Source organism: Dermacentor andersoni, chromosome 9 (genome assembly GCF_023375885.2).
Source record: "Dermacentor andersoni chromosome 9, qqDerAnde1_hic_scaffold, whole genome shotgun sequence".
NCBI lineage: Eukaryota > Metazoa > Arthropoda > Arachnida > Ixodida > Ixodidae > Dermacentor > Dermacentor andersoni.
Genome location: NC_092822.1, coordinates 23,193,296 through 23,218,107, shown reverse-complemented (window position 1 = coordinate 23,218,107; position 24,812 = coordinate 23,193,296). Strand labels below are relative to the sequence as shown.

At 47.5% G+C, this 24,812-nt stretch overlaps 1 protein-coding gene across 2 annotated transcripts in view; it reads right to left on the bottom strand.

Annotated features, from left to right (window-relative positions):
- Positions 1–20,295: 20,295 nt before the first annotated feature.
- Positions 20,296–24,812, bottom strand: part of TfAP-2 (transcription factor AP-2) — a 293,380-nt gene continuing 288,863 nt past the window's right edge. For both annotated transcript variants that reach the window (XM_055068641.2, XM_050175055.3), the window contains one exon: positions 20,296–24,680. In XM_055068641.2, coding sequence (XP_054924616.1) covers positions 24,395–24,680 — 286 coding nt within the window. In that variant the 3' untranslated portion in view covers positions 20,296–24,394. The remainder of the gene's footprint in view (positions 24,681–24,812) is intronic.

The window sequence follows — 24,812 nt, the reverse complement described above, 5'->3', positions numbered from 1 at the left end:
AGAAACGATACGGACACCGAGTCGTGCACAACCACGGCACAATTCCACCAGGACGATAACATATAGAAAGTACAGATTGTACCAGCTATCGCCGAGTGAGCTCTCTCAAACGCGACCATTTCTGCTCGGATGGACAAACGTACTGCCGAGCTATGCCTTCCTGAACACCGAGCGAGAGGCCAAACTTAGCTCCAGTTGAGTCACGAGTGAGGCGACAACTGCGCCATCTGTGCGCGCGAAAATCGCGTGATCGAGTAATGGCTTCTTTCCTTTGCACAACGATTCCAAAGTAAGGCGCGCGGGTGGTACGGTTGCAAAGATGTAAGCGATAACAGTAGAACATTTTGACGTCTTTGAAATGAAAGACGTTCCGCGTCAAAAAAATACCCACGAGCAGAAACGCTGGACGAAGTGCTGGCCTTAAAGTGACCCATTCATTAATTCACATTTATTTATTTATTTATTTATTTATTTATTTATTTATTTATTTATTTATTCATTCATTTATTTATATCGTTAAGCTGCTGCTTCCCAGCTTCCCGCTCCTGAGCTCAACCAAATTGGCCTTCCTGCAGCAGTTGCGACATGCTGCACTGCTTAGCACCTCAAATGTGTGAGGAAGCCAACTTACAAAACGCCGCGAGAAAACAAAATTGGGCATTCGCTAGTCTTGGCACAGTTACTGCGCTGCACTTTACCCCATGTTTTTCATTCTCAAACAAGAATCTCTCTCTCTTTCTCTCTCTCTGATTCCGTAAATGTTCGGTGACCATGCCCAGCACACGAAAAAAAAAAAAAATCAGCACGCAGAATATTGGTAAAAGGCGCATTTAGACGCGGGTTTCACTTAGTCGGATTGTGCAGATGAATTTGTTTGGGCGATTTGCACATTGGCATATCACACTGACTTCTGCGTGCAGTACGGCTGGCAGGTTTTGGTCAGAAATAAACCACTGTGGGGTAACAGGGAACGTTATGATGGTTGATGACTTTTAGCCCTATCTGTGTGAGCGTCGACATATTATTTTCTTCAGCTGTGCAACACTTAAATGTGGTATAGTCTAGGATCACTGTCTATAGTCAACGTGCCCAAGGGTGTGCAAGCGCGTTACCACGTTAAAACAGCACGAACAGTACCTCATGCTGCTTTGCAGCGCCCGAACAGAACCAAACGTGCGATACTCATCAAGAACTCCTTGGGATCAGCGTTGCCAATGTAGCGGTTTTTCCGCATAATTTGACAGTATTTAGCGCTGCCTTGTGGGAGGAGGTTTTTTTTTTGTTTCTTTAGTGGTTTTCGTAATGTTGGCGTCTTTTTTTTTTTTTGGCGGTACAAAAACTTAAGATTTTTTTACAATTCGTGCTTCATGTTTTGCAAACATGTAGCTTATCCATGCCCCTTTGGAACTAAGATTGAATTATGATTCATCATTCGCAAACACTGCGCTCCGCTTTTCTTCGTCCACGTCTCCATGCCTCTTATGAACTAAAGCTCTAGGATGCTTCGGCAGTCAGTAACAATCTCACTCTTCGCCCTTCTCTCAGACGCGCCTTATAGGGGTTTTTTTGTCTCGTCAAATGGCTCCGATAAAATTTGTCCAGAAATTCCGCTGTCTATTTTCACTTTATCAGTACGAGAGCTGTCGGGGTCCAACTGCGCGGATGTTGATAGTTTTTTTCAGCCGGCTAAATATCATTAAGTGCAAGTTAAACGACAGAACGTCCCATTGGACGGCAAATGACATACTCACTGTGCGGGCTGGTTGGTCTCCGAGGAAATGATAAAAGTGCTGCTTCAGTTTCACGCTGCCAGAACCCATTGTTCGAACGATCTGCACGATGGAGGTCAACGGGGTCAGCTATGGCAGCGACCCCATAGACCCAGCCACGCCTGCGAGGAAACACACAGAGGACGCGCGACCACACCTCCATGAAACGGAGGACATGTTATGTAATTTTAGTCACAATACTCGGTAGTCCAACCTGATTTCCGGCCAGTGAATGCATTTAACGGAAGCCTCTCTTGTTTTGTTTAGTTTTGTTTCGTAAAACGTACACGCACATCACAGACTCACACACACACAAATAAGTGCTAATTAATATTGAAGGTCTATATCTTTCGTTCCATTATGGATGAAAAAAAAAAGACTTTTCTGCCCAGTGTAACTTTTTTTACGCTGTGTTTTACGTGAACACAATAGAAGAAGTCTTGAACGTGATTCTGATTGTTCTCTACATTTAGCGTGGTTTTCAGCCGTTTTTAGGCGCTCGCAACATGAGCTTCAGCGCCTTTTTGAGGTCTCGACTAGCGTTCCCTTTTGTCGCACCCACGTGTGGTTACAACACCGTCCAAGGGGTTAAAGCGTAACGCTAAACTTTGCAATTGCTGTGAGTGGTTCGCTCTTTGGGCGAAACTGCCACCTTTTTTGTTGTTGTTATTGCAGTCGTCATCATTGGCTGTCGTTGTTGCTGCTGTTGTCATTGTTGTGGTTGCTTCAGTTGTCACTGTTGTAATAGTCATTGCCGTCGTTACGGTACTTGTTGCTATGGTCATCGTTGGTTGTTACCATTGTCATTGACGTAATCGTTGGTTACTGTTGCCGTTATCGTCATCATCGTTGTTTGTTGTCGTTCTTGCTGTTGACGTTGTAATTGACGTCATTTTTGGTTATTTTTGTTATTGAAGTAATTGTTGTTGTTTTTTTTGTCATTGGCGTAATCATTGGTTATAGCAGCTCGACGTCGCGGGATTGACCCCGGCCGCGGCTGCCGCAGTCCAGTGGGGCGAAACGCAAATACGCTCGCGTATTTATATTTAGGTGCGTGTTAAAAGACGGCACGCGGTCAAAAAAAAAAAAAAAGAAAAAAAGAAGAAGAAGTCTGTAATCCCCGCTGCGAATGTGCCTCATAATCATATCGCGGCTTTGGTACATAATACCCTGGAATATCTTTGGTTATGCCGTTCTTACCGGGACAGTGACGAAATTTCTTGTTTCTCGTCATTGTGGTGCCGCGTCAAGAACCCAACAACAACAATGGCTCGGATTCTTTGTGCCCGCGAGACACAGCTCCGCGTTCACGCGCGGCGGGTTCGCGGTCGACAATGAGACCGCGGCGCGAGAAAACGGGAAAGACAGCAGCAGACATCAGGCGTAGCGCGAGCATAACGTGTCTATCTTTTCTTAATAGCAGCCGACGGCCGGTTTAATTAATGAGCGGGCCCCCTAATGTCGAGTTATTGGGTCACATCTTGCGGTGGGTCGCGGTGGACACGGGGGGTGTCATTAAAGTTCGCCGCGGCTTGTTGCAGCCGCGAGTCGCCGTTCGAAACGTTGGCGGGATTAGGCAGGTGCCAGGGGGAGGGAAGGGGGGGGGGGGGGGACGAGTGCTTCCGACACGGAGAGGTCATCGATCTCGGGTCTACGCGCGCTGTCCTTTCGGAGGGCGGGAAGAGGGGGAGGAGGAGGAGGTGCTCGCGGATATAATGGCAACTAATTGCGAAAACGCTAGCACCTCCGAGTGGTCGCGCTATTAATGCCGCGGCCCGGCCACTGCGCTGCATGCCACGTCAGGAGTTCGCGTATAAACCGTGGCTCCGCGCGGAAGGGGCTATAAATCATAACGTGGAACTTCGGCGGGTCACAAAGAGGTGTCCGCGGGCGACAGAGTGAGAAACGGAAGAAAAAGTGAAGTAAAGAAAAGAAACTAAGGCGAAAGAAAAGAAAGAAAGCTGGAAAGCCGAAACGGACATGATTAACTGACACAGCAGACGACGCACTTCATTTGGCTTTCTTTCTCTCTCTCACCTTGGTCCTCCGGTTCGGCTTCCTGGGTGGTTCCCGTCCTCGTGGCCACATCGCGGTTACTCAACGCGCGTTAATTCGACACTTGACCGTCGCCCCGGACTTGAGTAACAACGCCGGTGCGAGGCGCTAATTCTGGGGACCACCGCCACCACGACCCGGCACTGGCTCGCCACGAAGCACGGCCATCCGGGGCCTGGCTCACGTTTCTGGAGCGTATGCATATCCGAAAAGCCATTTCGCGCAGTTAGTGCGCATTCCAGAGCGTAAACGCCCTAACGTGCGCGCCAAACAAGGCTACGTTATAGACCTAACGATGTGAACAGGCTTCCACTCGCCGGCTGCCAGTTCTTTTGGTTTCGTTTTTCTTTTCTTTTTGGGAACAGGGCATGATTGGCTGCTAGATAAACCCGCGTGTTCATTGCCTGCCTAAATAACGTCTAAAAATATGAGAGATAGGACTGTGCGAGACATCTCCGAAACTTTTTTTATTCATCAAGTCCGCTGACGTACGTGTTTTGCGTAGCCGTCTGTGATGGCTTCACAACTTAGAAATTTACTTGGGAGCTTATCAAGTTGTTTTACAAGTGTATGTGTGCTTTGTAATATATTCGTGTTTCTGTCGTTAAAACCCAGTTGTCAGTTATGCGCTCGCATCATGATTCCTTCTTGCACCTCGTGTATCGCGCCATTCTTCGGTAGTATGGAATACCAACCCTATCAGCAGTCTGTATTTCTAAAGAAAATGTACAGCTTGCCAAAGCGAGCTTAGGCGCTGGCCTGCTAAAGATCGAGATCAATCGCGATGTTGATATCCTCCTCAAACCACAGGGCATAATCGCTTTTTAGGGCGATTTTTGTATACGTGATGCCTAAAATATGGCGTGCATGACGCATTTCCGGTTCCCGAATCGCTTCCGGCGGATGCAACCAGGAAAAGGATAGCGTTCGAGATCTATTTTTGTTATGTAGAGAGTGCAGTTGCTGGGGCGTGAATATAGACAAAGGCAGTACCCAAAACCCAACGTCTACGAGATGTTCCCGGCTCCCGCATTCACGTCAGACCCCTTCAGCCAGCAAAAGCATAGCCTTCAAGACCCGCATTTTAAGTCCAGAGGGTGCCACCCTATGAGGCCTGAATTTGGACAATCTATCACTGAGTGGCATATGCTATCAATATGAAAAGAAAAAAGAAAAACTTTTTTTTTATCTACCACGGTTAGATGCGTAAGCTAGCATACCCATGTACGTCGAGAACGACGTTCCAGATTCTTGCAAAAAGCGAATTTCTTTGCCCAAACGCTGTAACATCATGTGGCAGGTAGGCACTCTGATGCTGCATTCTGGATTTTCTCGTCAACTTGCTGTATATGAAACCCACTTCACGGGTGCTTTCAGTTAATTGTTTGTGACGACACAACGTTCTCTATCAAATTAGTATTAACCTTCACAAAAGCTGGAGGCAAGAATAAACTTAACCGCTTCCACATAGTTCTACATTCAACCAACTCTGCATCCGGGATGTCACGTAATCCCTTCCGAGTTAATGCTGGAAAGGATTGAAGGCGATGTGATTTATAATGCGCAAAGGGCCCCATGAACTTACACGTAACATGACTGGGACACTAAGCACGACACTACATCAGTTTAGACTGATGAAGACTTCTTTCGATGCTCTGTTATAATATATCTGGCCGGTTAACTGCGGAGAGGAGGAAGGCCAACGTTTGAATTTTTGAATTCCGTGCCCGTGACAAGGCGGCATGTTCCGCCAGTGTGACACCAAGAGATTCTAAGTATTTTATTGCAATAGAAATTATATGGTCACTCCAGGCTCATTTCTGCCGTCGCCGTCGCCGTGATGTTCTGCATAAATTCCACGGGCGATAAACACCGTCGCCGCATGCTGCATGTGCGAGAGAAACCGTGCGAGGGTGAGCCGAGGATCGCGGCTCAGTCTCACGCGCGCGAGAAAGGAAAGCGGGGAGGAAGAGCGCCGTCTTCGGTCGCGCGTATAGCGTTGTACTTCGGCAGCATCTGGCCGAGCGCGGGCTTTATCTTGAAAGCTATCTGCTTTGGGAGCACACTCTAGGTGGGCCTACGGCTCCTAGCTTTGCGTGTGCTGTGTTCTCGCCGCTCAGTTTGCGTTAAAGCGATAGACAGCACGAAGGTCACTTCGCTCGCTGCTTCTGCCGCGCTTCCTCGCGCCAGCGTTTTGACAGCGAGTGTACGCGGTCATCGAGTGGGATGTGTTTATGTTTGCCTGTGCGCGCTGACACAATGCTTGTTATTTTTGTTACTAAGCGAGTGTTTACAAGTTTATACCACAAATAAAACTACTGTCCTTAAGGTCAATGTTATTTGCGTCCTTACTTCGTATGGCTGTCTACTAATTTGCTATCGCAATCGATGCTTCGCCTCTAGGACGAAACTGCGTCTTTTTTATTTCGTGCGTTCGGGGCCGTTTTCGAGCCGAATACGCTTTCATGAAGCACTAACTTACGTCTCATTCCATTAAAATGTAACGTAATCATTGTCCAGAAGTAGAGTGCCACTAGCAGCCGATGTCATAATCTAGCTATGAGGGATCGATGGAGGAAATCTTTATTTGAAACCAATAACTGGTGGTGTATGTCACGTGGATATACAGTGCGGAACCTTCAAGGAGGCGTTGCCCCCCGTCTTCCGTATTTTGCACCTTTTCTGACCTGCTAAGGCACCGCTTACGGAAAGAGTAACACTGCCCCCCCCCCCCCCTTCTTTGTAATTGCGGAGCTGTGAGTTATCAACCAAGCTCAGATGCGCCACTAAAGAGGCACACTAAATTAGTTTAGACTGATCAACTAATCTCTGAAAACTCTATTTTCGTCAAATTCGAGGTAGGAGGTTGATTACTACAGACGAAAATGAAGGGCAAACTTCAGTTGGTCGTTTTTTAACTTCGCGCCGTAACCTTAGTTCCGGCATTCGTAAGTGTGACGTCACGAACTTGAATTTATTTGCATATTTTTTATTATTTTGTGCCGTTCTGGTGCAGCAGAACTCGCAGCTTTCTAAGTCCATTGTCTAGCTCCTTTAGAATACAGTGCAGCCTACATTTAACAATAAATAAAATATTACGCAGGAACCATCAACATTTGTCAGTGTAAGCGAATAGAACGAACGAACGAACGAACGAAGGAAACGGACGGACGGACGGACGGACGGACGGACAGAAGAACGAACGAACCCACGAGCGAGTGATCGAGCGAACGAACAAACATTTTCCTTGTCGTGCGCTCCAGAAAGCTCGCGTGGTCGCAACTCCGTGGTGGCTGAGCCACAACTCAGTGGCACGTGAGGATCCACTTGCCCCTTCCCCTTCTTTAGCATTATATAAGAGAAACTTACTAATACATCTCAACATACTTTTCTCTTTAAAGTCGCCTTTAGGACTGTCTTTCTCGATCATCTACACTACGCGACCCCTTTTAGCAGCGAAAATGCAGCGACGCCAGGTTAAGCCAGTCAGCATTCTCATACGCGATAGCAGGTCTTCGAGTTCCACTTTTAAATCCAGCTGCATGCTTCACAAAGCTGCACAGCATTGAAGGGGCAGAGCTTAGTTGCGGCTATAACTGTCCGAGTCCAACTATACAAACCGTACAGTAATCGTTAATCTATATATAGCTCCAGGTTGATGAGGCAGCACCTAAACGTTGGTAACCAACAGGCAGGCAGTATATACAGGCGACCACGTCACATTCTTTTTTTTTTTTTTTTTGCCGTCCTGTAGTTCGCTTATCACGAGCTAATTCGGGCTGCCACTATTACGGGACGTATCACATTTTCGAGACTAATGGCGAGACAAGAACCACCCACATTGACTCGGAGACGGCCGCACACCGCCGCCTGGAGGCTATGCAGTTTTAGCCAGCGCAATGAAATTATTCGCGCACGACGCTAACCGCACTTTATTGCCCGCGAAAACGCCGATCGCTGACAAGACATCCATTAGCGTTAAAAAGAAAGCAAGGAATAATGCGAAGACGCGCAATTTTCGAATGGCGCCGGGTACACGTAGCTTCGGGTAGGGGGCGCGCGCAGCGCAATGTCTCGCATAACGCTGCGCGCTCGCGCTGTCTGGGTTAGGGTGCAACCACGACGACTTTTACGACGACTATCACGCATGCGCAATCTACAGGACAGATGAACATAAATTAGGGTGTTTAACGTCCGAAAAGCTGCGCAGTTGGGTTGTGACGGACGCCCGTAAGGAGGGGAGTGGCTCCAGATTAATTTAGACCACCCGAGGTTATCTAACGCTGCATTCAAAACGCGGTACACGAGATTTTTCTTTTCTTTTTTTTTTTTTTTTTGCACTGCGGCCTCAGGCGGGAATTCGGCAGCCCCTCCCCTCCTCTCTCGTTTGGGGCGGCAGGGAAGGGGGCGCCTTGAATCGAGCCCTCGACCTCTTGCTTAGCAGCAGAACGTCACAGCCACGCGGTGAGCCACCACAGCGGGTCGCTTCGAAACGAAAGCCCATGAACACGCGATCAGGGTTCCGACCGGGCCTCCTTTGGGAAGACGCCTTCTGTGAGGGTCCAGGCACTGTGGTTTGGTTGACGCATTTCCCCCGCAGCAGGAGGATGAGGAGGACGAGGGGCGGACCTACAGTCTTGCAAAACATGGCGACATTATGATGATGATGATGACTTCTAACGACAACGCCTTTGGAAGAAATAGGCACCAAGCCCGCATGAGTCAATCAGATTTGCTATATTGTAGTTTAGCATGTTGCATAACTCCAATGCTGTCAACAAAGCAAACATCACTTACAGTACGTACATAGACAGGGACCAAAAGAACGACGAAGACAAGCGCTGACTTCCAACTAGTTCCAGCTGGAAGTCAGTGCTTGTCTTCGTCGTTCTTTTGGTCCCTGTCTATGTACGCGCTGTAAGTGATGTTTACAATGGAATACCAACTAGCCCGTAACCAAACCCTGCCGTGAACATCGTTTGCTAATCTCAACCGCTGTCCGATTAACGTTCCCACCATCTGCGAACTCCAGCGCTCTTGGAGGGCGGACATTCCCCACCGTCGCGGCTGGGTGATTATCTTGGCATTCCATTACTATCTGCCGAGCTGTCTCCGTATTTTTTTTTTCTTTTTCTGCATCAACGCAAATCTCGATGTGTCGCCAATATTTGCTCCTGTATGTTTTTGTCATCAGGCAGCTGACTCGGAACTCAAAAAGCAAGGCCACTGCTATCTGTGTTGCTGTAGAAATTGTCTTTTCTCATTTCCTGCTCGTCATCCTTACTGTTCCGCCCGAGCGCCATTTATAAAGTATGGCAGTGCTCAATGGCTGTCATATCAGGCGGTGAATTAATCCCCGTCCTAGCGACGGTTCCATCTCTGTAAACGAAGGTGACCTCGAAGGCTATGCGTTTGCGGGATGAATGCGCCGGAAGTGATTCCGGATCCAGAAATGCGTCACGGCTGCCATGATTTAGACACCATAGGAAAGACTAGCGGAGAGAAGGGAGTTCAGCCGGGGTACAACATACGGCTATAATACCACCATAATACGGCGTACAGTGCCTAGAATGTACTGCGGCGCCCCCTCAATTACACCACCTACACGGTTCACCATTTACTCTCCAGCTATGCATCGCGGATGAAATTGAGAAGAAGGGGGAGACTTTGGGCCAGTTGGACCGCACCGCTCGTTCGTCCACTCGTCCTATCCGCTCGTCCTGTCAACTCCTTTGTCACGTCCCGTCTAAAATCGCGGTTCTTAAATTTGAGAAAGAGCGAAAACACCTCCCTCCCCCCCCCCAAAAAAAAAAAACCAACGCTCTCGCGCAGACTTCACAATTTGCTCTTAGTTGGACGCAACGTCTCCTGTACATTACGATCACTTATAGCAATGACATTCCACGGGGCGGTATTAGGAGGCTGAGTGACGTTACAGATGCCAGTTCCAGCGACTTGTCGGTCTGTCAGGAGGTCACCGCCAACAAATGTCTTCGTCACACTGGCGTCAAGTTTTCGGTGCCCGGCGCCAAGATCTGTAGTCCAGCGTTTCGCTTGCTGCGACCGATACGCGTCGACGCCGAACGACGCAACGCCAGCCGGCGCCAGGAGAAACACTGAATCGGCGTTGTCCAAATCCCGCGCCCCAACAACGCTTCTCTCTGGTTGACAGAAGCCGATCTCGAAGGCCACGCTTTTGCTAGCTGCGTGCGCCGGAAGTGATTGCAAGAGCCGGAAACATGTCATAAACTTCTTTTTAGGTATCATTCGGGCGTCAGCAAGAAAGACGTAAGCACACGATAGCACCATGAAGAGATTAAAAAAAAATTGGGCTCCAATCTACGCTGTGAAGGTGATTGGTCATCGAAGCTGTGGTATCACCTGATCCGATATACCAATGTGATGTCGCCTTGACCGATTGCGCAATCCACTACATGAAATGATTGACAGCAAGACAATTATTGCACTGTACCACAACTTTATTTCTCTGAAGCGATATTGATAAGTGGCGTTCTAATTGTGCGAGGCCTGCTTTGGGAAGGAACCGCTGCGTCATGCCTATAGCCAGAGCACGACGCCATTGTGCACATTGACGTCACCGCTCATCGTGATAACGCGGCTCTTTGGGAGTCCCTATAGCTGTGCGTGTCCTTCCCATGGTGGTATCACAACACAAATGAAATCAGTTACTAGGCGTGTTCTTCTTTTAGATATAAAAGTGTAGTGACGTCACGCCCTCCTTCGTGTGCTATAATCCCGGCAACTGCAGCTTATGGAACCGTAACTGTTACCGGAAAACGCATGCGGCGAATACGTACCTCGCATTGCTCGAACGCGCCTTATCATCTATTCTGTGGTTTTGACAGTTGCGTTTTTCGTTATTGAAACGAACACTGGGGTGTGTCTTACATGCGTAATTCCAACGGAGATGGGCACGTTTCGTGGAATGGTTTTCTGTCGACGGTTCTGTCGACGTAGACGAAGAAATCCCGGGATCCCAGTCATATAGACAGCTCCGCTTTAAAACGTGAGGACAGAGTTAAGCGCGGAGATAGATCGATACGAATGCATGATCCAGGTCAAAGGGACAAACAAAAGTCCCTCACTGACCGAGTGCATCTTCCGCACATATAACGCAATCAATCCAAGCAGAGCTCGAAACTGACATTCCAGCGTGCACCTGACTTGTCTACCGCCCGGACGACAGTGACGTTGTACTACTGCCCTTCGAAAAGTTTGCGTTAACACAGCGTCGACGCACCTGGAACTCGGAAATGGAGGTACGTAATACACTATTCTAAAAAAAATTACGGCGGAAACCTTCCTCAATGATAGTCAATGCGAAGCCTTTCTCCCGTGCACGTTACGCGAAGCCGAAAGGAGCCCACGCTCTCCCAGACAGTCCTCTTAACATTTACTGTTCGATGATAGTATAGGTAAGTCGAGATCAGCACCCATTGAGGAAACATTGGCGGTACCGCAATAATTAGAATACACAGAACGATTTATCTTGCATTTGTACTTTCTGTACTTTGTACTTGTATTGTACTTTCTGACCCCGCCTGCTGCGATATCGCACAAAACAATATTGACGGATAAAAATTCCAGTGCCAATTAATTCTGGTCCTGGCTTTTGTGAGTCACGGTATATGCAAACGAATCTAACTAGCACGTGGTAGTATGGCCGAGCGGTCTAACTAGCACTGCGTCTTTACCCCGGGGAATTCGTATTGCATGTGGGTCTTTTATCTGTGCTTCTAGAACGCACTGTGCTCCAGAACCATAACTACGAGCACGCTTTTATGGCTTACAGGGTACTAATCATCTCACGTTATGGCTGCCGTGTTTTTTTTTGTTCCTTATCCACAATCTGCCACCCAAGCAGCCAATACGCCGATCATTTCTGAACTCTCATTACGCGGCGACACCAGTAGGTGTTGTCCTGCTCTGTTTGTCCTTCACGTGAATGAGCGGGCTTCAACTTCCTCCACAATCGTCCGCTTTGATCTCGTTGCTGCCAAGGAGGTTGTAGTCACAACGGTTCTTTAAAACCACAACAAAGAAGCGGTGGACGTTCAGCGTTCTTGCCTTTCGCACGGTCGAGCACCAGCGTACAGCTCGTTACGCTGCAACCACTGGCGCTTGGGCTGTGCGAGTCGCTATCGGCAAAACGGTTTCTCTGCAATTGTTACACGGTCACGCAGAGAGTGTCATAGCTTGTCCCCCCTTTAAAAGCGTATGCATTTGGCTTTTGTGGCTGCCGCCGTCAGGCGTGGTGTGGGATAGTTGCGCGAAACATCGCGACTGCATTGTTTATTGTGGCGTAGATCTCCAGCAGAAGAAAGCCAAACGCTAAGAGGCTTGTTGCTACCTCAGCCATATTATCACATCTGGATGCTCCTATCCGAATATATGTAATAAACGAGAAGGAAGGGGATTAACCGAGGGGCCCGATTTTTTTATTTGTCATATCATAAGAAGCCAACAAACACTGACACCGAGGACAACAAAGGGGAAATTACTTGTGCTTAATCAATGAAATAAAGAAACGAAAAATTAATGTAAATGAAAGTGGATGAAAAAAACTACTTGCCACAGGTGGGGACCGAACCCACAACCTTCGCATTTCGCGTGCGATGCTCTACCAATTCGATAGGAAAAACGTTGTCGGTAATGAGTTTCGAACCTACGACACCACTCTCAGAAGCCGAGCGTCTCACCCACTGGGCTAAACCAGCCTGTAAATTCTGCTTTGTGACGTCATGCTACTTGGACCGAAATTTCCGTTGACAAGCCCAGCGTGACGAAAGCGCTGACGTCAAAATCACCGCGGCTTACCGGGAGTGTTACCGTTAGACTCTATGGCAGTCGGGCAAGGTAGCATGACGTCACGGTTCGAAGTGCACCTGCCCTGTGCTATCTATAGGAGGCGCTGGCCAAGCGTCTCAACGCGCTCGCTTTCCCGCGAAAGCTTCATTATTCGAAGGACCGCTCAGCGGCATTCATCCGGACATTAATTCTTTCGCATTCACAACTCATACAAAGAAGTGCCTATGGGTGTCCTCGGATTTCTTTGTAAATATTATTTTGCGGCGACAGCAGTCAAAAGCTTGTAATAGGGTTGGATTCTCAGTCAGCCCTCTCCGTCGCAAAGCCATCGCCAGTCCGCCACCTGATTCTGAAATTCAAGCTCACCTGTTGAAGAAAAGCAATATTTCGGGGAATTTGTGCGCGGTATTACACGGCACGCAGGCTCCGAGAGTGGCGGCGTCTGTGCATCAATACGCAATGTCCAAAACATGACGTTTAAGACAAGTTTCTGACTCCTAAAGTAGCTTCCGGAGCATGCAACGACCAAAGGCGTGACCTTCGAGATTGGTTCTTGTTTCCTACGGGGAACCGTCGCTGCGCTGTGGTTTTGGAATCCCATGTATAGCGGTCGAACAAAGGATGCCTTAGGCTGCATCCAATGTTTCGACAAAGAGACTCGTCTTTGTCAGGGCAATTGCAGTTGTCCTGTGACAACCCACCTTAAAGCCCAGGTGAAGTTGTTAACTTTTATTTTTCGACCATTGTTGATCACTTCAAGTCTCCATTTTCCTGTATATCAATGCGTCGCTGGACGTCTGTGCCTGTATTTGCACATGTATCTGTTGCAAGGGATGCCTAAGGCTGGAAGCAACGTTTTGACCAGGGAAATTGTCTTCGTCAGGGCAGAAAACGGGGTGGTCCTTTCACAACGCAAGTTAAAGCCTTGATTAAGACAAGACCCCTCGTCAAAACTCTTTCACGAGTACCTATTTCGATCACCGATTGATCACTTCAATTACCCATTTTCCTGCAAAGTTAGGCTTTGTTAGGGCGTCTGTCTGTCCACGCATTTCGGAGATCACAGAAAGTAACACTGACGGAGCAGGAAGACGATCCGCTGTGTACATCGGCACAGAGGAAGTTGTTCTTGAGAAGATGGCAATGTGTACTTTGAGGGCCTGCTACTGTAGCAGGAAATGAGTTCAGAGCCAGAGTTCTTGAAGCCCACTGTTTTCGTGTTTTGAAGCCAGCGACGTATGCCACTAAAATTTTTAAATAATATTTCATGACGTGCTTCCTTCTGTCGTTCTTTCATACGCTGCACTTTGAATAGAGTCAAACATTTCGTTTGTGCACTACCTCTGGTTGATATCTTGTGAACGCACGTGATATATTCCTGCTTCTCAATGTGATAAGCAGCAGCTGGAACCATACCGAGGTGCCAAGAACTTTTTTCTGTGACTATATCAATAAAAAAAAAAAATCAGGCACACACACCGTTTCTTTTTTTCCACAGGCCGGTCACTTTACTCACAATGACAAGACGAGAGCGACTGAAGGAAATGTATCTCATCTTCAAACGCGGTGCGTAAAAATAATCACCATAAAGAAAAGGAGACAGTACTCATATGTGAAGACATCGCTTGGACAGCGTCAAGAACATCAATCAAACGAACGCAAACGCAACAAGAACAAATGATAATGGATCTTGCAATTTCTCTCTTGCCAGTTTGTTCAAAAATCGAAGGGTTGCAGCAACATGAAAAAAAGTAGCACTTTGGAGAAAGTGGGCCAACGTAAAACAAAGTGCGCATAGACCATAACACACAGACCTCTGCAGTGCGAATAAGCAAGCCCACCCTTACAAAGGTTCAGGTTGAGCTTTGATAGATTTCCTCAAGATTCACTGAACGCCGCAGAAACGCAAGAGAACGACAAGAACCTTTGTAAGAGTAAGCTCACTGTGTGCATAGAGCCGCGAAGTAGCTGCTTAAGTATTCTGTGCAAAACGACACGTATATCCCTCTTTGATGGTTAGAAACAATTAAAACACTGAAACCAGACAACCGCCGCTCCTTTTCATGTATCTTACTTTTTCTTCTTTATTTCTGTCGAGAGAAAAAAAAATAAAGAAACGAGTAAGTCGTTCGTTATGGTCGCCACAGGAATACGAACTTTCGCGCAGCTGATTTCTCCCGTTTAAGTTTCGCGCGGTAAAAGCAAAGTCTACGACGTTAAACAGACGAAGACTGACCTGAATGTTAGCGTACGCGAGCACACAGCCTGGCGAAAGAACGCTTGTCCACTTTTGTATTTACTTATTTGGTAAAGTGTGACGAGGACGTTAGCAGCAATAAACAATTGTTCACTGCTCACGGCATAATACCTGCCTAATTTCTACTTCTCTGTCTATACGAGTAGGGGAGGGGAAGTAATAATCAAACCAGTAGTGAGAATGCCCAGAGCCTACTCTTAAGGCGTACGAAGAGAAGTGCTGAAATGAAAAAAAAAAAAAAGAAGCAGACATACCACCTTCAGAACATTATGCGATTACGAACTGCCTGAATGCGAACATGCAGACGCACCCGATGAAGTCACAGCAAGAACGACGAGGAAAGCTATCATCTGTGGCCTCCCCGTTGCTTTGTCAGCGTGTGTCATAATGTCAATGTAAACTGCAAAGCGCTCCTTGAAAATATAAACAAGCGATAACGAGCGCTTCATTAGGCATATCGTACTGCGATAAGTGCTCCAAAATAACGTCCGTGACCAATTTTCGGGTGACCATGCGGCAGGAAAATACCTAAATGTCATTTTGGAGAAATTAACGTAGCTCGACTATCAGGGCTTGAATATACGAAGTGGTCATCATGATGAGCAAGGATTGAGAGTCAAAATTTTTCATACAGCTGCTCATGTTTCCGGCGCTACGGCAGCTTAGCGCAAGCCCGTAATACACGAAATCAGTGGGATCTTCTTACAAAAGTCCTTATAAAGATTTCGTTGTACTTCTGTTGACTTTTTGTTGCCTTCAGAAACTTTGCATCGACATGGAACTGAATATCAAGCATAATGTTTTTACAAGGGATCCGTTGTAATCAAACGGTAGAAGGATGTTGATGCCCCTGATATAAATTTTCGCGTGTTTGTTATATGCATCCTCCACTGACGTCTTTTCGGAGACTGAAAACAGTGATAAAAGTACTTCGCACGAACAGTGGTACTTCCTTACCGACTAGAACTTATCATGAAAGGAGTGATATTTTGTTTTAGGTTAATGCTGTTTTGCGCAAATCGCAGTCAATCAAAGGGTCATCGACAAACCGAGTCATAACTATAACATCACACGCACACACGAAGCTGCCATATGGAAGGCTGGAATGTTGGAACAGCTATTCCAAAGCCAAGAAGCGACAGCCGGACATTTTGGGGACAACGAAAGGTATCCCCCATTGCACACAGTTTTAGTGCAACCTGCACGTGTTTTTCATCGCTATAAGAACTCCCGTCTACCCCAGGTCACATAGGGAGTTCGTCTTCTCATCTCAGGCATGGGTCAGCGTTAATTAGCAACAGGTGAGCCAGTTAAGATGCCTTACTGAACCCTTGGCCTGACATCGTGCCAACAAAGCAAGCCATGTGACTGTGTGCTTCCAGAAGTTTTTAGGCTGTTTTTAAGCAACACGGGTTTAGATTCGTAGCTGGGAACTGGCTCTCCTGACACTAACGGTCATGTATTCACAGTTCACCATCTATCCTCATTCCTCACACACATCCATTTGCACCCCTTCCCCTTTTCTATGAGCAGTGTAGCAGGCTAAAGTACATTCGGCTCCACCCAACCAATTCCTTACATCAAATAGAAAAAAAAAAATGCATTCTTTCTTTCTTTCTAGCACTATCCGTGGTTCACTTTCTGGAATTTTGACGCAGTCGTCACCCTTGAAAGGCGACTAAATCTCTTACTCTCGTTTCACTTAAAAGAAGAAAAGGACCACGACGCGAACGCTGAATTAACAACTCAAGGTTTATTGAAAGCAAATGTCTTAAGTACAGGCGAGACACGCGCGACAGGTAACACAACATAAAGCACCTGGTAATAGGCGATTTCAAACTGAGGCAGCCAAACTGGAGTATTCGCCATAGACGTGCCATCTGACTTATCTACCAACGCCTATTTTTTTAAACTTACAAATGTAAAATTAGCCTGCTTAAGTTATGCAGAGATGATTCAGGATTGAATGTCGCATCTGAAGTACCTAGATGCTCTGTGTAATTTATGCACCCGAGTATTCGGTTTAACTGTCCACCCTTCTGCCGGATGCGTTCTTGCAAGTAGTTGTGCTTCTACCAAGTCGTGGCCACACTTGAGTGAAACCTTCGCATGTACAAGAATTCTTGACATTGCCCCTTCGGCCTTCTGTTAAACTTCACCGCAATGCGCCAGCGTAACCGAATGGGTAGCATTTTCAAAACACTGCTATAGCGCAGCAGGGAAATTACGACTAAGTGTAGTAAATGCACATATTAGAAGGCAGTACGCTCTCGACGTTCCTAACTGAAATATGTTGAAATTCGGCCGATCTTTTAAAATATGTATATTTTTTGAAAATGATGCCTGTCAAGTTATGTTGATGTAGTGCGATAAAGTTCAACAGATTCCCGGGTATTCTATGTCGCGAAAATGCTTTCAAAGTGGTGCTGTTCTAAAAATTAAATTATCAGGTTTTACGTACCAAAACCACGATATGATTACGAAGCACGGCGTAGCAATCAGATAGTAAACCGGAAATTTTGACCACCTGGGGTTCTTTAACGGGCGCCTAAATCTAAGTACACGGGTGTTCTCGCATTTAGCCCCCATCGAAATCCGGGATCGTGCTATTCTAGAACCGCTTTGATTTCACCAAGACAAATAATTTAGGCAAGCTATAATCGGACGTTCCGGATTTCTTCGAACTAGAAAGGAATGCCAGTTAAAAAAGAAAAGGAGGAAACTTCAGTATTTAGTATGTATATGCTCCATCACATCGTTTTATGAACGTTCGCGTTAAATATGCCATAAATATGTGGCTTATTCTGCAACAAACAAGCTTGGACGAATCTGTGGTGCTGTGGAATAAAAACCTGAGGGCTCAGAGCAATTTCTTTGAAACGTAAGTCGTGTTTTCAATGGTATACGAAATACAGATTTCCTAGAAAGCTTTCAAACACAAGGTAATGTCCGTAAGTATAGAGATGAGGCGGCGAGCAAGGTATCTCACCAGCGCGTGTGATAAATGGTGACATGTGTGTGTGGGGGGGGGGGGGGGGGGGGGGAGGTGCTCAGTTTTCTGTCGCATTGATACATTATGTCTCGAGGCATATCAGGAGATGCATTTTGTTGTGTTTCCTGCCACCTTGGGTTCCCGTGGATTCGATTAAACACTCGCTTCTTTTGGCGTTGTTAGTCAGCGCACGTCTCCGTGACCTGCAAAGCCACCCAACTCCATGGCGATAGAAGATTCCGCAGGTGCGCTTCCTCACATATCTCGCTCGGCTTGCAAAAAAAAAAAAAAAAAAAAAAAAAAAAAAAAAACCCGGTCGTCGCGCTAGAGAGAACTTAAAAAGAGATGCAGACAGGTTTAACCGGGCAAGCGCCCGGTTAGCTAACCTACAAAGAGAAAGGAGAAGAACGAACAGATTCTCTGAACAGACGGCGCACACAAGAAAAAACGTCACGTGACGACCGACGGCAATCACAGAGGCCCATCTATCTCAAAGAACGCTATACGTGTCAACAGAACTTTGCGAGCCGATATAAGCTGTAGAAAACACCATTCTTGCTACCCTCCTTTTCTCTCGCTATTCTCGCTGATATTAGCAGACGGCTTTCAGCTTCCAACAGTGCGAAGGCCGGTCGTCTTGTGTGGAGCAATGTTAATGTGCGGGAAAGCCAGCTTAACAGTGCTTCGCATCCATAACCTCGGCTGGGTCAAACAGGGACACCGACGTCAGAAGGCCAGCTCGGAGACGAGCTCCTATGTTGACTACGTCGCTATTTCCGCTAGCCAATGCTCTTGTATCCATGCCCTACTAGACTGATTAGAGTGCTGGTTAAGTTGTTTCCCATACAGTCTATTGGTTGGCTCATATAGACACAACTGACTTGGAACTCCCTGCGAGCGTCGGTATTTTCAACGACCGTTATCTCATTGTTCAGGACACGGCAAAAAAGAAAGTACAAAGCGCGCGCGTTTGTATGTTTCGCACGAGAAACAGCGAGCTGAAAGAGCGGAGGAAACAGTTTTCAAATTGGTTGAGAAGTGTGACGTCAGCCTGCTGAGCGTGAGGAAAGGCGGCGATGAACAGCCCAACAGAAGTTTCCATCAGTACTTAGTCGGGCCGTTTTCTCGGGCTATACAAACATGCGCTGTGGACACTGATTTGAGCTGAAACGCATTAAAAAAGCATAAGATAGCGAGGAAGAGAGAGATAAAGAAAAATGATTTAGCTTTCCGCAATAAGCATTCACAGTTCACGGAAGTTCTGCTATTGCGGAAACTATTGCAGTTTACGGAATAACGGAACACCGGAGGCACAGACGTGAACGACAGTACTGGTGGCGCCATCACGTGGCATTTACTTCACCTAAAGTGCACATTAATTGCAACGAGCATGGTCTACCTATCTGCTGGCGCGAAGAAGCTGGCAACGACACTTAGAGGATAGGGGGTCCTTTTACCTTTTCCACTTCTGCGTAAACCATGACGCGAAGCAAGGACGTTTCTATATCCACGGCATCCGTGAATGTGCGCGCTGGCAAATCTACCAGCGCGCACAATCTCGGAGGACACGCTACAGCTTTTACGGTTGAGGTAAACGGCCCGAGGTGGAGCTACCAACGCTGCTTCTGCCATAGGCTTATCGGGTGTTCCGTAAACTCTTGACGCGTTTGCAGACACGCTAAAACTCTCCGAAGTCTTCCTGGCGCAACAAACTCAAGGAAAACTGGTCGCTTTGTCACCTAATTTAAACTAAGAGAAAACATTGCGCCCAACACGAAACTGCCGTCGTGTCATGCCCTTGCTATATACACTCAAGTCAATCGCACATCCCAAACGCCATATACAGTTTCAGAAATGCTACACCCATCCAGGCAATACCAAGAGAAGATAAAGTAAGAGTGTGGAGTTGAGCATTCCTTAAATAATATCTCTCCGACAGTTTAAACAGATTCCGAGAAAAAAAAAACAGAGTTACCAAAGTCAGTACCAAGGTGTACAATGTCATCTTGTAGATTAAAAACTCGACAGGATCGTTGCCGATATATACAGGTAATATGTACACAAAGATTGTGGCACGCTGGGACAGACTCTATACGCCTTGATGCTATAAAATGTACAAGCACTGAACGTTTTTCTCTATTTTTTTATTTTTCTATGCGAGGCACGCACTTTGACCTCAAACTTAAAAATAAAACAACCGCCATTCGTCTATACTCTGCGTTAAAAAACATCGGCTGACCATATCATGTTCTTTGGTAAGAAATTAATGAGCAATAATACCTTTCGCGAATGAAAAGATTTGGTGTGTGTCTTAAAACTTCTACGATAAAAAAAGTTAGTACACAGATGAAAATATCTTTGCCATCAGGCCCAGACTTGTACCATACAAAATATCCGTGGCACAGAACACTTTATTTCCACTAATTTGGTATCAGGTCATCTTACAGGCGTCATACGAAAAAAAAAAAATGCAGGACTGAGCGTCATACCTTACATCACGGGCCATCCAGGCATGTGTATGTATGTTCATGATGGATTCAGTTCATTGGTACAAGCATTTCTCGCAATTGAGGCCCAATGCATGTAGCAGCGAGGCGCAAAATTCTGCAGAATACGCCATGATTTAGAGGTCCACAACAAAATGTAAACTTAAAAAATGGTGAGCCCATCAACTCAAATGAGAGCGAATTAAAAAGAGAAGATACCTTAAAAATATGCGGCATTCACACAATGCGAACTGGAAGAGATACCAGTGACTAATATGCCACTACAGTTCTGGAAAGTGACTCTTCAGGTGTGTCGCGTAAAATATTCTAAAGCATACTTGGGAATGCGCCTCTTGATCGATATTTGTTCGAGTGATTTTTTAAAAGCCATCAAATATTTCCGACACTTTTGGGCGGCGACTGAGGTAGTTTGCATTTTTTTCCTATAAAAAAAATTCAACATAGAATGGAATTAGCTTAGTGCCGCCTCTTGTGCAATGGTAAAGTAAAATGGGAAGTTTGAAAGGTTGCCAGCAACGGTTGTATGAGCAAGTGAAAACAGACATATAATAACTAAAAAAGAAAATGTATCGCACACAATACGGCTACGTCGACCGCACAGCCATTCACTCAGTGAGCATGTATTGCACCTTGGGTAATCGTATAGAACACTAAAAAATAATTTCTGACACGACAGCATATCCTCAAAATAAGCCAGCATGCCTCTTTAAAGATTGAGACAAGCCACAGAGCAAACAATGCAACATCGTTACGATTAAAGAAAAAAAAGGAAAACAAATGAACACAGTATTTTACCAATAAATATAAAACTTTTCGCACCATCCCACAATATTTCTGGCGCGTTCTGACGTCAAGATGAGAATTCATTCAGTATCTTATGAGCAATTGGTCGCACCGCAGACACTGGTGACGACGTGAATACTGTGACGTAAGCAAACAAAAAGAAATGACGCTGACTCCTGCTTCCTCTCTTTATAGCTATTACTCGTCATTCGTGTATAGTACAGCACAGTGAGAAGGAAAAAAAAATATTTCACACGGCCACTAGATACAACATGTAAGAAGTGCATTGCTTGATGATTATTGCCTTGAGTTGCCGCAGGGCGACGTAAGTGACGGCTCCATCAGCCAGAACGGTTCCGGTGCCTTTGAAAGGTTCCAGGTTACGCCGATTCAGATGCAAGGGGGCGAACTAGCGTGACGAACTTTCGGGTCCCGACGATAGGCTTAACGCACGGCCACACTAGAGGAAATGCGCTTGCATCAAAACGCTACGATAGAGTTGCAGCCCGTCCATTAAACAGTTTACGGAATACCGGAGGCCCGGACGTGCGCAGCATGAGGTCCCTAGCAAATCAGGGCCGGTGGCGCCAACTAGAGCACAGGGAGCATGGCCTCCAAGACTGCGCCGCAAATGGCACGCAGTCCTCGATCTCGAAGGCCCCGCACAGAGCTATAATTGTAGCTGTATAAAGAATACATTGTACCGATCAGTTGTTGCAGCGGTTTCAGAAGTCATTAGTGTGCGACAGATTTCTTTCCCTTCTTTTTTTACATTGACGCCACACAAATAGGGTTACAGAGAGTTCTGTTTGAAGGAAGTCACAATATGGCGCTACCAATGCTGCTGCTGCCATCTACGTCATTTCCGGTGTTGCGGTATTCCGTAAACCGCAATGCTTCTACGGAGGGGCTATAACCTTGCATTGCAGGTAAGTCTGTAGCCGTCTCCGCCTCCACGCAAGTCACGTGATATCGTCCCTTTCTCGCTCCGGCTGGGATCGGTGATCTTTGACGAAGCCAACAGGTAGGTAGGTAGCAAGTTTCGAGCTGCACTTAATGACGCAGCTGATGCTAAATGCTGGACAGCGATAGCTACATAGAAAACCTGATTAGCTCACACAGGCTAGGTGACTTATTTGTCGCCACGACGTTTCAAGAGATGCCATTAGAATTAATTTGATCACTCACCCGCGTGAATGAATCGGATGCTTCTGATTGGTCTACTCGACGTGCAACGCTTGGCACACCAGCGAGCCCCAAAAGAACGGTTCCGAGACTACTTCCGCCATTTGCTGCGCTGTGAAGAACACTTGCCGCTCGCCTAGTCGCGGGGTGTTTGTTCTGTCAGTGGCGGAACGCAGCGAGCGTCTTTTGCGCTAGTGTGGCCATGCGTTGAGTATACTAAAGGAAACCAGTACGATGGAAATAAATTTTCCTTATGATACATGCATCCAGAAAGGTGCATTCGGCTCTCTGCCAATAAACGCCTCACATTCTTGGCTGTCGTACGGACGAAACCTTGTTTCTATTGAAGCGTAAAAGTGACGTGCAAATGATTCGGTGGACTTTTACCCAAATGCAATACAACAACGAAGGCACTCGAACCCCGGTTCTGGCATCCGGACGCACACGAAGAGAAACACTGAGAAGACACAGTGAGCAAAGAGTTTTTTTGCAAAGTGACAAGAACACACCTAAGAATAAGAAGAAGATGATGATAGGAAGTTCCAGGCGAGTACAGAGAGCCACACACACATATGGCCGAGCATCGGCCCGGCCAGACACACGAAGGACTATAGGATTTAGAAAACAAAGCGCAAGAAAGAAAACAAAGCTCCACGACAAAAGAACGTGTCCGTGAGTCGAAAGGGGTGGGGCGAGCATACTCTCGCTTTGGCAACAATTTGAGCTTTCGACGACGTCCCTCCTCCGCGAGAAGGGGCGCGACTGTGCCTCGCCGTCGTCGGCCATGAAGAAGAAGAAGATGCGGCGGTGGCGCCGTCTCGAGGCTGTGGCACGTTAAGCGCGGGGGACGTCCACGACATGTACACATATGGCACCCAGGATACACACAGAGAGAGAAGAACAACGCCACGACGCGAGTCGCTCCGTGGCTGCAGAGAAGGCCTCGCGAGGCCTCTGCTTTTAAAACGCTGGCTCGGAGGGGGGCTCCTTGAATGCAGTTCATTTGGCGCGCGCGTGTCAGGGTCTCTCTCTTTTGTTTTTCAACGTTGGAGGGGACGCGAAGAGAGAAGACAGAAGAAGAGGTCGCCCGGTGCTTCGACAACGTTCCTGCAGCTCGAAAGGGCCGCGCAGCACAACTGTTCACACGAGCCGCGGTTGCACGTCGCCGCTCCGACGCCGTCCTCTTCGTTGATATCACAGCACAGAGGCGGCACGGCGCGGCGATGGTGTAGCGCACTTTTGCCAAACCGTATGGCCCCTCCCGCGCGCACCGCCTGGTACCTTCCGTCGGCCGCTGGCGCCCCCCCGTTGCTGCCGCCTTTCCGACGCTGCGAGGCTTCCAAAGCGTGGTCGATGCTTGCCGACACACCTTGTACATATCATTGCCTGCCGGCGGAATCGCTAGATTTCTGGCGCCGGGGGTGCACCGCGATCAAATCCGATCGTCTTTTTTCCTATCGAGGAATTTTTTTTCTTCTTCTTACTCGTGGGGCGAGAGTGGAATGATCGTGACATGAGAAGGCACGCCACGCGACCGGCGTCGTATACGTCGTCGAATTTATGTCGCGCGTGACGACGGTCGGGCTCGTTGCGTTCGATCGCACACCCCGTGACAAACTTCTCTCGAGTTGCCGTATTTTCGCTTACCGAACGGGTGCGATCGCGCGTCGTGTTAAATTTTCACGCACCCTACAAGGACCGGCCAGCACAGCCGGAGGCAGCAAGCAAGCAGGCAGGCAGGCGGGCGGGCGGGCATCCAGGCTGGGCGCGGCGCGATTCAACACCCAGCGCAAGCGGTCACAGGACCAACACGTTGTTTTCACGTAGTGTAGCTGGAGAGGTTTCTCGGATTACCGCCCCGTCGGCTTGGAGATTACGCGAAAAAGGAAGAATGGCACGGGTCTCGAATGCCGGAAGGCGATGTCCCGAGAACTTCTCTCCAACTCGATTCCCTGGGCTGTCTCTTCGCGAAGACGGGGGCCACGGGTGCGGCTACGGTTTCGGCTACGGCTGCGGCCTACTTCTTTGCGTCTTCTTTCTTGGGGTCTACGGAGGCCAGGTGAGGCGGCGCGCCGCCGGGGTAGCTGTTGATCTGCTTCTCGAGGTATTTGACCGACTCGTTCAAGAAGTTCTGCACGGCCGTCAGGGCGGCCACGATCGCGGGACTGCCGAAGCCGTGCGTGATGAGCGAAAAATGCGTCAGGTGGCGCTGAATGCTGGGCTCGAGGATGTTCTGCGGCCGCGTGTTGCACAGCGGAGACCGGTCCTGGTTCAGCAGGTCCACGAACTCCTTCACCATGCCCCTGTGCAGGCGATAATGTAGTGTCATGCAGCTTTTCTCGACGCAAGTATACGACTAAGATGCATGTGACAGACGCAAGGTCAAGCGCAAACAATAAAATAGTGTCCATTAGAGCTTTAACTTACTGTAAACG